The sequence below is a fragment of the Terrapene carolina genome, unplaced genomic scaffold, assembly GCF_002925995.2.
Source record: "Terrapene carolina triunguis isolate 2854851 unplaced genomic scaffold, T_m_triunguis-2.0 Scaffold136, whole genome shotgun sequence".
Taxonomy (NCBI): domain Eukaryota; kingdom Metazoa; phylum Chordata; order Testudines; family Emydidae; genus Terrapene; species Terrapene triunguis.
In genome coordinates, this window is record NW_020664487.1 from 3,961,907 (window position 1) to 3,979,497 (window position 17,591).

The 17,591-nt window shown below is 45.0% G+C and overlaps 1 protein-coding gene across 1 annotated transcript; it reads left to right on the top strand.

The window, feature by feature from the left end:
- Positions 1-974: 974 nt before the first annotated feature.
- Positions 975-16,071, top strand: LOC112117810 (protein FAM47E-like). The gene is made up of 9 exons (XM_026653278.1): positions 975-1,154; positions 6,957-7,361; positions 8,794-8,951; positions 10,665-10,821; positions 11,388-11,556; positions 11,715-11,725; positions 12,864-13,016; positions 14,874-14,951; positions 15,940-16,071. The coding sequence occupies exons 1-9, from the start codon at positions 975-977 to the stop codon at positions 16,069-16,071; spliced, it is 1,443 nt and encodes a 480-aa protein (XP_026509063.1).
- Positions 16,072-17,591: the final 1,520 nt, after the last annotated feature.

Below are 17,591 nucleotides of genomic sequence, written 5' to 3' on the forward strand. Positions count from 1 at the left end.
TTTATGTCTGATTTTGTAAGCAAGTAGTTTTTAAGTGAGGTGAAACTTGGGGGTGCACAAGATAAATCAGACTCCTGAAAGGGGTACAGTAGTCTAGAAAAGTTGAGAGCCACTGATCTAAATGACTGACGAATCTGTGTTTCCTTATTTAAAAACTCTCGATAGCTAAAGCGAATGAACATTCAAGGGGTATTGTTAAACTAAAACCTCACTTAATGCTTTACAATTTTAATTGCTTTAACTGCTCTCTTTCTCTCTAATAAAAGGTTATAAAGTTTTGGTTTTGTAAAGGTAGCTGTTGCCATTGAACTGAGCAGGCTGAGACCTTTGTACCCAAAACCTCAAACCGTGTTTGACTGTTTAGTGTTCTACGGCAACAGGGTCATGTTAACATCTGACTTTCTGGGCCCACTTATTCCATCATAATTAACAGCTTGCTTGGCACATGGCTCACAGCTGTGAAACTAGTCCCAGAATTGGTCAGGATGAGCATGAACCACAACACATACAGATCAAACTACACAACCCTCTCCTCCACTCTAGCTGTGCCTCCTTAGCACCAACAAACCCCAGAACTAACGCCTCTCCTGAGAGGAGTCTCTCTGTCAAGATGGTCTCTCAACCTGGGTCTTTGCATTTTGTGGATGGTGCCTGGCGTGAAGGTGGAGGAAGGTTCCAAAAAGGACAGTACCTGGAGCAGACACTTTGGATGGCTCGACTGAGTCGAGAGGGAGGAACTGGAGGCTGTAGCGCTAAAGCAAAAGCTTGTATTTTAACAACTTTTTTTCTCATATGCTTTATTTTCTTGTTATATGGCAGCTTTGTCACTGGAGGTTTGCAACCATGGCGGCCCTTCAGTATGGTCCTCTGCTAAACTTTGGATGAACAGTCCTTTTGATCCACCCAGAATACCACATCATCCATGCAAGCTCTTCTTTTTCTGCTACCAACTTTCCCTTCCAGTGCCCGTAAGCATGCACGTCAGTGGGTGGCAGATAGTGGAACGATCTTCAGATATGGAGGTTCTCTACGATATCAGCAGAGAAACCTCTCAAATAAGCAGTGTGGACAACATGACGGCATTACTAACAGGATGTGGTGGAGCAGCACATGCCACTGCTGCCCCTATAAAATACCACCAACGTCCAAAGACAGTACTGTGACATGGCGAGTGCAGGCCACCATGCAATCAACCTGCAGCCAAAATTCCTGCTGCTTTCTGGCTAAAGGCGAGGTTCCAAACTGAAAAAGTGGCTGCAGTTGATTCTTGGGGCCTTTGTGCAGTATTAGCCCCAAAGTTACACAATGATAACCCATTATACCATGCTTCGTCGTTTTCCAACAGATTATCTATGACTATGTAGCCCTGTGGCCTGAAGATCATAGGGAAAGGCGTTCTCTGCTGCCATCTACCGGTAATCTGCAGGAAGAGACAGGATGAGCCAGACCTTAGTTGCAGGGTTGACAGTAGAGCTGGGCAGAAAATGGTTTTCATGTCCCAAGTGAGGTCCTTGGCTTAAGGACACAATCATTCAACAGAGATTTGTACCGCATAATATCCAGGAGTGTAGATGTGGGGAGGGAGGAAAGCAGGGTATATTTTAGGAGCTCCAATTACTGGTTTGTAGCCTGTTTTATCTTCCCCTGATTCCTCTGTATTTCATGGGCTTCAGGAAAACCTGCGGAAGCCGCCTGAGAGCTGCTTGGAGGGATATCATCACTCACAAGCAATCACAGCCCTCACCCATATGGAGTAGGCTTCAGTGTCTTCTCTCAGTAGCTTTGGAGACAGCTAGCTGTTCCGTGTTGTACCATTTCAGTGATGTTTGAGAGGAGATTTAAGTGCGAGCTAGTTAGTCCCCGGACTGTCCCAAACCATTCCTGCTGGGCACCTTCATTCCCAATTAGAAATTGTTTTTAATCATGGAAGTCACACCTTGTTTTGACATGACACAGGGCACTGCGGGGGTCTTGGAGGACTCTGAGCAGTTAGGAAGCTGCCCTTTGCTTTGTCTTTTTCTGAAAGAAACCCCCCGTGCAGAGAGTGAGATGTCACTGGAGTCCTAAATCCTAATGTCACGACATTTTCCCACACTTTTCCATGTTGGTACCGGTATTAGCCTAGATAACTTCTGCTCCATTATTTTCCTCCCATTGGAAAATACAATTGGAGGTGACAGATGTGTACTACTTTAGTGTCATAAACAGGGCCGGCTCCAGGCACCAGCTTACCAAGCAGGTGCTTGGGGCGGCCACTTCGGAGAGGGGCGGCACGTCCAGCTGTTTGGCGGCAATTCGGCGGATGGCCCCTCACTCCTGCTCGGAGCAAAGGACCTCCCGCCGAATTGCCGCCGCAGATCGCAATTGTGGCTTTTTGTTTGTTTGTTTGTTTGGCTGCTTGGGGCGGCCAAAACCCTGGAGCCGGCCCTGGTCATAAAGATTCCTCCCTTAAACACCTTTTGAAGGGAGAGAAACATCTGAAGTTGCTATCCTTGTCCAAAACTATTATGACATTAGATGCTCTGGATCCGATTGTGCTCTTGCAAAACATGTTGTTATAATGTGCTGGTCCACTGCTAGAGCAGATGAAGAACCATTTCTCGCTGTAAAACCCCTGTTGACTTACAATTCCTCTGGACTGCGGTAATAGTTTGAGTCAGTGAAAACCCCATTTTGAATCCAGCTTGGTGGAAACAGTTGCTATATGACATGGAGCATTTCTTCAGTTGCGGGAATCAGTTGTTGCTTCTAAATTGCAGCTTCATTCACCCGATGCATGTCAACACAAAAATGGACCTCTGAATTTTAAGGAACTACTATTCAGTAGTCACCATATGCTCATCTACTGCATTTGAAACCCATCTTTGAATATAAATAGTCTTCCATTTGTAAATGCAAGCAAAGAGAAAATTCTTTCAGTATAAGATCTAGAAACAATCAGTCCTGGGTTATACAGAGGGTTGCCAACCCTCCTGGTTTCGCCAGGAGTCTCCCAGAATCAGGCCATATATCCCAGAGGCTACTGAAGCCAGTCCGGGAGATTTTTAGCCCGCTTAAAGTCTGGCAGTGCAGCAGAGCTAAGGCAGGCTCCCTGCCTGCTCTGGCCCCGCGCCACTACCGGAAGCAGCCGGCACGTCCCTCGCTGTGGCCCCTGGGGTGGGACAGAGGTCTCCGTGCACTGTCCGTGCCCTGAGCACCGACTCCACAGCTCCCATTGGCTGGGAACTGCAGCCAATGGGAGCTGTGAGGGCGGCGCTTGCGGGCGCGGGCAGTGCGCAGAGACCCCTGCTCCTCCCCCAGGGGGAGGACATGGCGGCTGCTTCCTGGAGTGGTGTGGGGCCAGGGCAGGCAGGGAGCCTGCCTTAGCCTGCAGCACTGCTGCCCGGAGCCACCCGAGGTAAGTGCCTCCTGGCCAGAGCCTACTCCCTGTACCCCCTCCTGCACCCCAACCCCCTACCCCAGCCTGGAGCCCCCTCCTACACTCCAAACCCAGCCCCCTGCCCCATCCCAGTGAAAGTGAGTAAGGATGGAGGAGAGCGAGCGACGGAAGGAGAGGGGATGGAGTGGGTGGGACCTTTGAGAAGGGGCGGGGCGTTAGGGAAGGCTGCAGTGGGCGGGGCAAGGGTGTTTGGGTTTGTGTGATTAGACAGTTGGCAACCGTAGTTATACAGGAAGCATCTTCCTGCCACTTCTTACTCCGCCAAAAAGAAAAACTTTGAATAATCTTTCTCTAAAGAAAACGTGGTGTTCATCTGTAATAGTCATGCAACTCTTGTATGGCTATGGTTTGTGAAACTGCTTGACCTTCGAAATAAACAGCTATTTTAAAATGTAGTGACTGATTTACTGAATATTTGAAATGTGGTGGCATTCTTTTAAAAAAAATAAACAGATATCCCTCCCTCTACAAAGCTATTTTCCTTCCCTAGTCTCTGAAATTGTCTTCCCTTGGTGTATACAGAAAACACACACTTACTGGCCTTTTTTCCCCAGCAGTGACTTCAGCGCTCTCCTTGCACTGAAGGAAGGGAGTGCCTCATACACCTAGCCCCTGAGACTACAACTCCCAGCCTGCCCCGCTGCCTTGGTCTGGTAAAAGGCTAGGCTAGCTGACAGCACAGTAGCTGTTTGGTCCCTCAGGGAGGAGAGAGAGATGAGAGTTCCAACCCACCCTGCTCTCTCTCAGAAAGCCAGTGTGAGGCCCCAATCCGAGTTACCAGTTTCTGCCACAAAACTCAAAATTACCTACTTGAGGCTACTTCTGCTCCAGCAGTGACTGTCAGCTGCTGTGGCTGCAGAGGTATAACCTGCTCCCTACGATTTACCTTGAGCTCTCTGTCTCCAAGGACTGATGCACTGTTATGTATTGGTACTATATTACCATTGGGGATGCAGCAGTAGCATGCCAGTAAGTGACAGTGTAGGCAGCAACTCTATGCAGTGGTACCCAAATGCAGAATCCCCACTGTGTACATGTGCAAAACATCTGTGCAACAGTACACTTTCATCTGTGTGTTTGTAGTATGCACATCATTGGATTCCAAAGCTCCGCTATAGCCATGTGCACAACAGCTATATGACACCTTTAATGTGTGTATTTGTAATATGTACATAATTATTTTAGGTCACATGATTGTCTAGTTTCTATATACAAGGGGAGCTGCAGTGGTCAGGAACAAGCTGGATGTGGCCTACTGCCAACTTAATACTCCCTTTTGGGCTTCATTCTGTGACATTTGCTCACAAGAGTAGTCCTTACTTACACAAGTAGTTCCCATTCAAGTCCTTGAGTCAGTGATAGCATTTTCCCTTTAAGTCATTCCCGGATCAGAAATTGTTTGTTTTATTCTTTAAATGAACATTCCCCCACTTGTGCAGAGCAACACTGAAGACAATTTAGCATAATTGTGTGAAGCAAAACATCACTGAGGGAGAACATTATTTCATTTTATAAACATTAGGGACGACTTTCTAGTCAAGTTTTTAATGATAACACTTCATGCATGAGAACTCTACTGGTGTGGTGAAATCAAATTTAGCTTTTAATTCGTACGTTGCATTTCACAACAAACTGTTCAAGAATTCTGTGTGTGTGCGAGAGAGAGAGGACTTGTGAGTCTATGGGATTTGGTTTCCACAACAACCAGCTCCAAACATGCCTACAGTATGCAAGATGCACTGGGAGCTTATCATTTGAGCCTGCCTGCCCTGAGGCAACACTGCAAGAGTTTGTGTTTTTAAAAACCGTAGCTACACACTTATTTGCACTGTCATTGAATGGGGAGCATTTTATAAATCCAGTCCATGCACCAGTGACAAAGCTAGATGCCATCTTGCATGTGAGAGTTTTACCCTGAGTTGTGCAACACGTAAGGTATGTATTTTGATTTTTGCAGTTTCAGCTCACAATCAAATTGAAAATACCATGGTATTCTAACTAATTATTGTAACATACTTCTGGAATTAAATTGTCTGATGCTCAGAGTAAATTGGATGTTTCCTGGAAACTTTTTTTAAAATGTAGATTATATGCAATCTGTTTGATAGACCTTCTGGGCTTTGGCAGACGAGGATCATGCCGCAGGACCATCTTCCTGCCAATTTGCAAGTTCTGTTCCAATCCATGGAGGCATTATGGGCAGCAATTGTAAAATCACTTAAACCTCATGGAAAGTTAATGGCACTTAGGTTCCTCATTGTCTAAGTCTGCTTTGAAAATGGGACCTTGGTGTGTTTGAAAAAAATTGCCCTAAAGCTATTAAAAAAAACAACAAATAAACTTTAAATTGGTAAAACTACCTGTTTTCCCTGATCTTGTTCTTAGAAATGACTAAATCATTTTCAGTGAAAAATTAAAAAAAAAAAAAAAAAAAATCAGTTTGAGGCATAGACCATGAGTGAATGATTTCAGCCTGAGCAGTTAGAATTTGCCAGTTCTGGGCAATTGAAGTCACATAGTAATGAGCCATAATGACAACCTGAATAGTAGAACTGGTGAAAAATTTTCCAACCAACAGTTTTCCATTTAAAAAAAAATGCACATTTGACAAAATCTCAAAGTGTCATGGGAATGTATAAATTTCCACAAAACTTTAGCTAGAATTATCACAACATTTCATTTTGACTTTATCATTTTGGTTCGACTATCACTTCCATTTTGATAGTACAGTAGAACCTCAGAGTTATGAACATGACGGGAATGGAGGTTGTTCGTAACTCTGAAATGTTCATAATTCTGCACAAAATGTTATGGTTGTTCTTTCAGAAGTTTACAACTGAACATTGACTTCAAACAGCTTTGAAACTTTACTATGAATAAGAAAAATGCTGCTTTCCCTTTATTATTTTTAGTAGTTTACATTTAACAGAGTACTATACTGTATTTGCTTTTTTTTTTTTTCTTTTCTTTTTTTGGTCTCTGCTGCTGCCTTGCGTACTTCCAGTTCCGAATGAGGAGTGTGGTTGACTGGTCAGTTCGTAACTCTGGTGTTCGTAACACTGCGGTTTTACAGTATATAATATACTATACATTAAATAAACATATAAACCATAATATATCAGTAGAAATGATAAAGTAGAAACAAAATGTTTCAACCTTATCTAAATCAAGGCTTTTGATAAAAATGAAATATTTCAGAATATTTCATTTTGCAAAAAATTCCCAGATTTTGACTTTTTTTAAACCAAATTTCAACATTTCCCCAGAATGGCAATTCTGTCATTTGGCCAGCTCTACTTTATAGGATCACTACCAGCTTCCCCTAGAGCCGTTCTTAGGGCCAGGCTTTTCTCTGAGGTTGAGTGATGGAGCAGGCTTGCCCCCTGGACAATGTGTGCCAACATGGGGGAGTTGCCTAGCCATTTGGAATTTGAATGTTTAACAACACTGCAAATAAGAACACCAGAGAGACTCCAGTGATGTTCATGTGCTTCATTAAAAGCCCCATTACTTCCAGCACCGACCAGAAGTGTTTGCTTTCAGGTACCAGGAGAAAATGCCATCTAAGTACTTTCAAGAACGCAACAAACGGAAGTTCTCGGATTCCCTTAACAGCCAGCGCTGGAGATTCTTGAAAAGCGGCCTGGATGATTTCAGAAGCGGCTTCCCTCCACCATCTGACAACATCATCATCTGTGGCACAAAGGGGCCTGTACCGATTGTTCTGCGTAATCACGCATCTGATGCTTCACGCATGGCCCAGCAGAAAGGAAGTAAAAAGTGCACCAAAACCCAAGTCAGCCCTTCCAAGCTCAGTCCATTGCAGAAAGCCAGGCGGGATCACATTGCACAAACAGAACACTGCCTGAGCCAGCACCCCCTAGCACTCTACCCTCATCTGGAAGAAAGCATCCCTCCAGAGGTAAAGGTTCCATGATTACTGCTGTTCTTCTTTCAGACAAGTGTCTTTCTGGCAAGTTTAAACACAAATAATTCAGTTGTCAGCTGTTCCTTATATAGAAAATCTTCAGAATATGTGACTCCTCATGGCAAGGTGAATGATCTTAAACATAGCGAGAGATCTGAACTGGCGTCAGTTTTGAGTTTTGTCACATTATTTGCAGTCAGTGAACCTGTCCCCATTCATTTGTCAAAATGTAACATGAGAAAGCATTATTTTTAAAGGGCTGCTTAGAAGTCAAGCACACGGGGCTGTATTTAGGCAGAGTGTGTAGCCAAAATTAAGTTTTATTACCAGACATCAAATATAACCAGATATTCCACGACAGTAAGTGTCTCTGCTCAAAATTAAAGAGGTAAGAGTTTGACCAAGATACCAGAGCAAGTCCTGACCTGATCCAACTCCCATTCTTCCCCAGCCTGTCTCTCGAACAGCCCCATCTTCCTCCAGCCTCTGTCCCTACCCATTCCCTGCTTCATGCAAAGAAGCAGCAGAGAGTAGTCAGCACACAGTTCTACCTCTGGTTTGGGGCAGGGAGCTTCTGCTATAGAGCTCAGAGGGACTCTGTACAGGCAAGCTGGGGGCAGACAGTGAAGGTGAGTGGGAGAGTTAACATGGTCATTTGGAGAGGAAGGGACCAGGCAAAGGGACAGGGTTAGTCTCGTGTTGGGAGAGGGGCAAGGGAGAGAGGAATTCATGGCAAGCATATTCCTCGTCAGGGCAGAATGCTATGAGGGAACATACTGGGGTAAGGATAAGAAGCAGTAAGAGCATCAGGAGAGTGTATTTAGTGTGTCAGGCAAACTCTTTGAAATTTGTGAGGTAAATGAGGAATCTTGGGTCTGATCAGTGAGACCCCAGGTCACAGCGTAGACTCAACTTCTGTCCTTGGGTTATGAAACAGAGGGACTTTTGATGAGATTAAAGGCAGTAAATTCAAAACCAATGAAAGAAAAATATTTCGCACAATGTATCATTAGACTGTGGAACTCATTGTCACAGTATACTGTTCAGGCCAAGAGCTTAGCATGAGTCAAAGAAGGACTGGACATTTATATAGATAACTATCCAGAGATACAGTAGTTAATGCTAAACAAGGTTTTGGAAGGGATGTTAAACCTTATGCTTCAGGTATGACACCAATCTCTAACTATTGGGGGATTGTATGAGTCCTTCATGGGGGCAGATTATCCCACATCTGCCAACTCAGGGGTTTCTTGCACCTTCCTCTGAGGCATCTGGTGTCTGGGACAGGTGAGTGGACAATAGGACTGATTCCGTCTGGTCATCGCTATGCTGTCCAGGAGCTCTGTTTGTAATGTGCCCCCTTACGCAGTCTCCATGGGAACTGCGCTGGTGTGAATACCGTGCTCTGTTCTTGTTTGGCTCTCAGCTTTTCGAAGAGGTTGTGGGCATCCTGGATCCTGAGATGCGCTTGAATAGCGAAGGTGGATACGAGGATTGTGACCGGGACAGCCACACCCCTCAGCAAGTGCAGTATCAGCTGGAGGATGGGAAAAGTAAAGAAGCATGTCCCAGGTCATCAGCCCTGTGAGTACTGGACAGGACAGTGCGAGCAGCACCAGGGCCACCTGAATCCACCTTCTGCTGCTGGGCCTGGGTTCAATCCAGTACAATCTCTCTCCTCTGAATGTAGCTGTATTGAAAGAGAGGAGTTGCCTGTTTCTAAGGCTGGGGGTACTTCATGCTCTGTGCCAATTCACCTTCAGAGCGTCTTGCCTGTCGGAGCATGTTTCACAGCCATGCGGAAGAACTGGGTCAGGGAGTGACAGTGGGAACCCATGTTCCCCAGATAGGTGGAGAACAAACATGGCCAACGCATGACCTTTCAAGTGTCTATTTACACAGGTGATATGGTAACGGTGCCACCTAGGGCCAGACACAGGTGAATTCTCTGCTGATGTACACCCCAGGTAACCCTGACAAAGTCAGTGGTGTTTCATGGGACACAAGTCAGCACAGAACTTGGCACATGGCCCAAAGCAAGTTTCCCCACATTACGCTCTTCTGCAAATACATCTTAATCCTGACACATAGCCCCCGGCTATGTCAATCCCCGTACTTTCCTGTGCAGAAAAGGACAGTTGTCACATTTCCTTTCCATATGTGTAACCTTTGTACAGTATTTTTGACTGGTGTGTCCAAAAAGAGTTTGGGAGTCCTCTAGACCCACATAATATATCTTGAGGTGGTCAGTGTTCTGAGAAACACCTCATGTCTTTTACTGAAAAAATATTTCTTGGGTCAACCTTTTTAACAAAATCTGATACCAAAGGGACAGTATTTTTAGTTGGTGTTGGTCTTGCTTTGAGCAGGGGATTGGACTAGATGACCTCCTGAGGTCTCTTCCAAACCTAATATTCTATGGTTCTATGATCACAAAATACCCTTACTTGCATCCTTCAGATCAGGCATTGGCAACCTTTCAGAATTGGTGTGCCGAGTCTTCATTCATTCACTCTAATTTAAGGTTTTGCATGCCAGTCATACATTTTAACATTTTTAGAAGGTCTCTTTCTATAAGTCTATAATATATAACTAAACTATTGTTGTATGTAAAGTAAATAAGGTTTTTAAAATGTTTAAGAAGCTTCATTTAAAATTAAATTAAAATGCAGAGCCCCCCGGACTGGTGGCCAGGACCCGGGCAGTGTGAGTGCCACTGAAAATCAGCTCGCATGCTGCCTTTGGCACACGTGCCATAGGTTGCCTACCCCTGCTTCAGATTATACTGACTATAAACTGATGTCCTAGAATACACTAGTTAGTTTTGCCCAGAGGCTGCTATCAGGAATGTGGTCACATTGTGCTGGGTGCTGTACAAAACCACAAGGAGACAGTCCAACTCCAGAAGAGTTCACAGTCTAAACCAAGACAAGACATTCAGTAGTGATACAACAAGCAGGTAAGGGAGGATGAAGGTTCCAGTGTCAGAATGGTGTAGTGACAGACATGTATCGTTTGCCAGTTTAAAGGGTTGTTTGTTTTTAGCCAGATTACTTTTTCCCCCCAGAAAAATGCAGATCTGAACATAGGCCTGGCCTTCAAACCGTGGGACTTTCGCTAGATGCAGGATAGGTGGCTTCCCTATGTTTGTGAGACCAATTTGAACCAAGTCCTCCATAGGTGAACGTTTTATGTGATCCTCTGTAGTAGTGACTGTGCCGTGCCAGTTATTACTGGGTCTTGTTTGTGCTAATCAAAGACATTTTAGATGTTATTTTATAACATTAATATCTTAAGCAGCAAGGACTCCAAAGGCAAGAATCCACAGTACACCTACCTGTCCAAGAAAGAGGTAGCAGCAAGGGAAAAGGAGGCCAGTCTGAGCTACGTTCCTCCCCTGGATGAGAACGTAAGGCGAGTGACTAAGGAGTTTTGTGACTGGGTGGCTTCTTTGGTAAGTAAAAGAACCTGTAAAACCCCACACTCTCATTCCAGAAATGCAATGATCAAGACTGAGGCCAATGTTCTCCAGACTTGAGAACCTGGCACCCAAGTCTGAAAACATTCATCCTAATGTACAGGAACGTTTGGGGCATAACTGAGCTCAACCAGTTGGAAAGCAAGCAAACTACAAATGACTTATTCTGGAATACTGTCAAGTCAATTTGTTTACTCAGAGCATTTCCCTGCAGGAGGGGGACATAGTGTACTTGTCAGATTTCATATAGTTGCTCCATTCTGGAGTCACGTCCATTTATTTGATCAACATTAGTTCACCAATTCATGTATGGTTGTTAAATCAACTTTAAATGTGGCTACAGATTACTATGACGGGCACATTTTAAACATGTAAAAATCAATAGAACCAGCAGAAATCCGTTGTGGCTCGAGAGATATACCTTGGCTATCCTAAGGAAGATGGGGTCTGGGGATATGAGTGCTGAACTAGCCAAACCAGAATGACAGGGAGAGAAGCTGCTTTTCCCCCTCTTATGCTGTGCAATTGGGTTATTACTGCAGGGAGGAGAAAAATACAAAGTGGATGAAGCCACCATTCTGAGCTTGTTTGACACTGGATATGAAACCAAACTGGTGCTGTCTGTGCCCATCCATGTTGTGGAATTAAGCAATGTGCCAGCAGAGCTGAGAAAGTATCTGGGTGTTTCACCTCCACCAACTGCTGTCAAGAGTCCTCTTTGTACCAGGTGCCACCCATGCCTTGCCAAGGTAAACAGGCCTGGACCTACATTTTCAGATGTTTCTATTTATTTTAGGAGCTTTAATTTTTGGGTGCCCATCTTGATACGTTAAAGGGGAAGTGCTGAGTACCCGCCTTCTTCAAAACAGGTTCCTCTAAGGTGTTTGAAGCTGGGCACCAAAAATTGAGGCACTCAAAATCGCTGTCTGTTTTGAACATTTGTGGACCCTTATTTTTGCTTGGGGCAATACTCTAGAAAAAGGGCAAGATGGGAACTGGGAACATCATTTAGGGCCTAACCGTACAGTCCCTTTACCGGCCAAACTGCCACTGACTCGCAGATGTTTTGCTTGTATAAAGTACCTGATCCAACGCCCATTGATGTTAATTGAAAGACTGTAGTTGAACTCAGTAAGCTTTGGATCAGGTCCAGAATTGCAGGCTCCCAGCCAATGGGCCAAATTCAGCAGTGGTGTGAGATGGTATATTTAGACCCTCTTAAACCTATGCTGGTGTAACTCACAGACTGAGGACTGGGGAGCAAGTGCAAGTTAAAAGTACAGGATGACCACCTTTTAACTTACAAATTCTTACCCCTCCTGTTCATGGCTTTTCTTGCTACACGCTTTCATCTTAATCACCTAAAACTTGGGCAAAACGTTATCTACTAGCCACAGACCACTTGTGTCAAACCTGAAGAGGAAGTGACATTTCTGACAATTTTAGTGGAGAGGGCAAAGGTGGGCTGGATCTAGGCTTATAACAGAAAGCAAATCACAAATGTAGCTACGGAGAGATTACTGCTTCTCCAAAACTGTTGCTAGTTTTGCTTTAGAGACTATGATGGAAAGACATTCACTAGGTCAGTGACTCCAGAGCTGTGATCCTCTGAGACGTCCCTGGTCATCCACAAAATTAACAAGTCTGAGATGAGAACCAAGCTGTGGTTGCCTGCCTGGAATGAAGGGAGAGGTTCTGTGAGAGGATTGCTGTCTTGTGTGGATCCTTACCTAATGCTGTTTGCAATACAAAGAAAAATGAATGCAAGCAGGTAATTATTAGAGATAACCAATGAAACATTCACACTTATAGCGGGGCTAGGACTTATACCTGCTGTAGAGACCAATGGGAGACAATCAGCTGTACTCGATCCATCTCACATTCAATGAGTGCGGGATCCCATCCATTCATAAGGTCTGACATTCCACCCAGAAAAAAGCAGTGGTTCACATACACATGGTGGGAGGAGAGGCAAACGCAAACATGACTAGAGAGTATTACCAATTATCTTTTTACAGGATCCATCCCAACCAAAATGGGAGAAGATCAGGTATGGAGCCTGGTACCTTGAACCAAAAACATGGAGAAAACAAAGAGCAAATGAACCTTTAGAGGATCCAAACACAGCAGTGGATACCGTTCAGAATTTAAGGAACCAGTTTAGTGAAAAGGTACTGCAAGCACCCCTGGAATCTCGGTGGTGTAGTTCCCAACCAAGTGAATGGGCTTACACTGTTACTGGGATACGCCTGCTCACCATATATTGTCTGACACAGTCACAGTGAGGGGAATGGTTTATATTATCCACCCTACTCACCGTTGTGGTCCAGACATGGCAGTTAATTTAGCCCACAATAAATGGTGGCACAGCAATGCCTGTATATGGCTGCGATTGTAAAAGGCAGCTACGCACAGACCAGCAGTTATTTTGAAGGATTTTGTTTTAATTCAAGTGATTCTTTAATGCAGGTGAGAGCATTTTGCTTCAGTAAATAAGCAGATTAACCAGATACTTTCCAATGTGGCAAAAATTCCATTCCCTGGGAGGGATCAGGCATGTGACATGTCAACCCAGAAAGCATTGGGTTTTGGCTGCAGTATCCACCCATATAAACAAGGGTTCAAATTCATCACGGATATAAACAGACAACTACCCCTTACATACATTAGGGGATGTGATGAGTCATAAAAAATGCTATGATGAAGTGCTACAGAAGGTCGAGCATTATTATCAGACTGATGGTGAACAGCAGAGGGGCTCATTTTGTAACCACTGTATTTACATTTTGTTCTCAAACAGGTGTCAAAGCGGTGCTCACATCCCCCAGACTCCCTAGTTTTATGTTTAAGGAACAGTAAAGATACTCTTGGCCCACTAGAGGGCAGTGCTTCCGAAGTTCAATTCAAGAATTTAGCAATTGCTCACTTTGAAAGAGGGAACCAGATTTTTAAAACAATGATTGTTATACAATCTTGGTTTGTTGAATTACAATGAATAAGTGGCAGTCTCGTTGTTTTCTACTTTAAAGCTGTCAGAGAGCATCAGATTCTAGGACCCTTGATAAAGATGCAAAGGGCTTCTTTTGACTCACTCTGATGTCAGACCAGATGGGTTCTGTTAGCTTCAGATCAGGAGTACAAGAGGGTTTGAATGTCTCTGAGAATGAAGGTTAGAGACAGAGGAATCCTGCAAGGAAAAATTGGTGGAGACAACGAAGGTCAATAGAATGCTTAGGCGGAGGATAAGATTCGGGTTTGTTAGTACTGTTTAAGACAACAATAAAGGCAAAGCCCGGGGAGAGGTAAGTTTGAAACAGATCCTGTTAGGAGCAGGATGGGAAGTCTGCTTCATCTGAAAGCTTTACAAAATCTGTTGATCCTTGATTTGATAAGGCATTTCTTGAAAAACAAGGTACTGTACAGTTCAACCACGTTATTGGGCTCGATAGTGTTCACTTACATAGTAAGGAAGAATAATTTCCTCTTCTGCAAGAATTCCTGGGTGATTTCTATGGCCTGTGTTATACAGGAGGTCAAATTAGGTGACCGTAAATTTGATTATGATCTGTCTTTAAAAAATCACACTTCAGGGTTGTGAAGTAACCAGATCTCTATAAAAAGCAACAGAGAGTCCTGTGGCACCTTTAAGACTAACAGATGTATTGGAGCATAAGCCTGTGACATGCGTCTGACGAAGTGGGTATTCACCCACGAAAGCTTATGCTCCAATACATCTGTTAGTCTTAAAGGTGCCACAGGACTCTCTGTTGCTTTTTACAGCTCCAGACTAACACAGCTACCCGCTACCCCTCTGATACAGATCTCTATAAAAGCAGCAAATCAGAAATCGGTTAAGCTAATTAAGATGCCTAATGGTTAATTGGTGTTTGTTGTAGCGATGAGAATTTCACAGAAATCCCCTTTGTGGTGGACTCAATGAGGGTGTAAATAAAAATAAGTTTCACAAGCTTACTTTAAGTTTTCCCTTCATATGAAGCTGTTCAAGTTTGGTTTGGAAATTCCCCTAGGAGGCAGAGCTCCTGCAGCTCCACGGAACACACGCGTTTAAGGAATTCCTCGAAAGGAAGGGCTACCGGAAGCCTGAGGTAAGTCAGTGAGAGTGTAACAGCTGGTCGACATGATCACAACAGCATGGGCCGTGGTGCCCTCGGCCTGTGCATTCAGGAATCAGAGCCGTGCTTGCTGTAGCTCTGCTCAGGCACCGTTGTTTCTAGCACAGGCTCCCTGACCCACGTGGACGGGGATTTTTAGTCTCAGACCCATACGAGAAGCTGGTTATACAGCCATGCTATGCACTAGCTAGGGGTGTAATTTATGGGCCCCATCCGCACAACAAGGTGTAACATATCCGGGTACCATGCTTTAGTGTGGTTTGGTTCTGCTCAAGCAAGCCAGGAACAGTGCTCTTAGCTCGGGGGCCAGATTCAAAACCCTGATGCAAGTTTATGCTACTCCACACAGCCAGACTGCTAATATCATTAGGCCTGCATTTGTCCTCCGGGCAGTTAACACAGCTTTGATAGATCAGTTCTCGTTTAGAAAACAAACTAAAAATACGCACTGCTCAGGGAAACAGCTTAAACCCGTCTGTTAATAGCTTGTTGGAACAGTGCTGCTGTCATCTGGACAGGATTTTTAAAAGGTGTAAGCGTAAGGGAAGCTTGCACTTCTGTTGTTACCAGTATGGTAACCGTGCGTATACAGAAAATCTCATTATCGTGGGCTATCGGGCACCATTCCATCAGGTCTAAACTGCTTTCCATAAAAAAAATCTATATGTAAACACAAATCACATTGGTTTCTTGATCCCCTGCAATTCCTTTAAAATATTTTTGTATTAAACAGTCAGCCATTTAAGTGCATTGCTAGTAATTGAGAGTGTGTGTGTGTGTGTGTGTATATGTGTATATGTGTGTGTGTATGTGTGTGTATGTATATGTGTATATATATGTATATGTGTGTATGTATGTATATATATATGTATGTGTGTGTGTATATATATATGTATGTGTGTGTGTATATATGTGTATATATATATATATATATATATATATATATAGTGTTTTGTTTTAGTTCCTCTTGCAGATGCTGGCTGCAAGGGATGCCAATGGAGCACAAGAGCAGACTTCAAAGGGCTACAAGAAAGAGTCTCTGAAGAGACCCAAGGGGCTCAGAGAAGGATCTTCCTCCACAATTGTTAATTAACACGGAGTTCTGACTTTATTCACAAGAAACAGAAGAAGCCCTAGTGAAACTGCTCCTGGAAGTCCCCCAAAATAGTAATCTCAAAGATAGATTGACTGTTTCCTTCTTTAGAATTTGCTAGTCAAATATAGTTTAAAGAGAACTACTTGGATTTATGAATTCCAGACACAGGCCAGCCGTCCTGGCTGCTCAGCCACGGTACAGGCTGGCTGGGACACCCGGTTACATTCTAGAGATTTCAGCTCGACTTTACTGCACTAATTGGGTTAAGAATCATGGTCTGGTTTGTTACTTGCTAAGTACCAATGTTATCCTCAGTGCTGTATTGTCCTTTCTCTCAAGGAGCTTGCAATCCAACAACTAGATTATTTCTTTAGGCGCATAAATGTTACCAATCTAGGTATCCCCAGGAGACATAGTGTCTCAAACCAAGTCTATGCTAGAAAAGGTTTGCCTTCAGAGGAAACCCTCCTAGTGCTCTTGGCAGTGTAGCTTATACCATTCCCCCAGTGAGATAAGCTATATGGCAAAAGCACTTTTTTATGACACTGTCAACGCTATGGCTTCTGCTGGTATAGAAATTCATTTTAAAAGAAAAATCACCTCCTTTAACCAATGTTGTTATATCAGCAAGAGTTCTAGTGTAGACCTGGCCTCAGAGGCAGCGTTTCTTCCCTGATTACTGTTTGCACCAGGCATAGGTGCAGGAAGTAGGGGTGCAGGGGGTGCTGCAGCACCCCCAGATTTTGCGCCCACCGGCTCTGCACCCATGCCGCCCCCCGTCCTGGCCACCAGCCCCTGCCACCTGCCGTCCCTGCTACCATCCCTGCTGCCACCCGGGGGCTCCGCTGCCAGCCCCAGGTCCCACTCAGCCACCCACCCCGGGTCCCGCTTGGCCACTGGTCCCATGCCCAGGGGTTTGCTGCCGGCCCAGGGTCCCGCTCAGCCACTGGCCTCGGGGGCTGCGCTGCTGGCCCCAAGGTCCCACCCGGCCGCCGGTCCCGGCTGCTGGCCCCAAGGTCCTGTCCACTGACGCCTGGATCCTGGCCACTGGTCCCTGGGTCCTGGCCACCAGCCCTGGGATCCTGGCTCCTGGCCCCACATGAGAGGTCTCGGCTGCCGGCCCCACGCCTGGGGCTCCGCACCCGCCTCTAGCTGTGGCCTCACCCTCCGCCGCCTTATCCCTGTCTGCGTCCCCCCTTCCTAGAGCCACGGCCCTGCTCCCGGCGCCAGCTCTAGGGGGCGGTGAGGGGCACAGACAGAGGTAAGAGGGATGCAGCTCAGCACCCCCACTCCAAAAACTGTTCCAGCGCCAATGGCACCAGAAGGAGGGGGAGGTAGAAATTTGTTGCTGGCCTGTATGTCTGCAGCTCCCAGGGGGGTAGTGCAGCTCTGCACTATCTCCTGTGTTTTACAGGCACATTCGAGGGAAGCAAAGGAGGGAGAATGAAGGGGGAAGGAATAATTTTGTGAGGGGAAGAAAGCTGGAAGAGCAGTGTAACTGGCAGAAGGGAGCTCTG

Coding starts and splice junctions, on each gene's coding strand:
- LOC112117810 (XM_026653278.1), top strand. CDS start 975: ATGCACGTCAGTGGGTGGCAGATAGTGGAACGATCTTCAGATATGGAG. Junction 7,362..8,793: donor AAGAAAGCATCCCTCCAGAG/GTAAAGGTTCCA, acceptor TTTGGCTCTCAG/CTTTTCGAAGAGGTTGTGGG. Junction 14,952..15,939: donor AGGGCTACCGGAAGCCTGAG/GTAAGTCAGTGA, acceptor GTTTTGTTTTAG/TTCCTCTTGCAGATGCTGGC.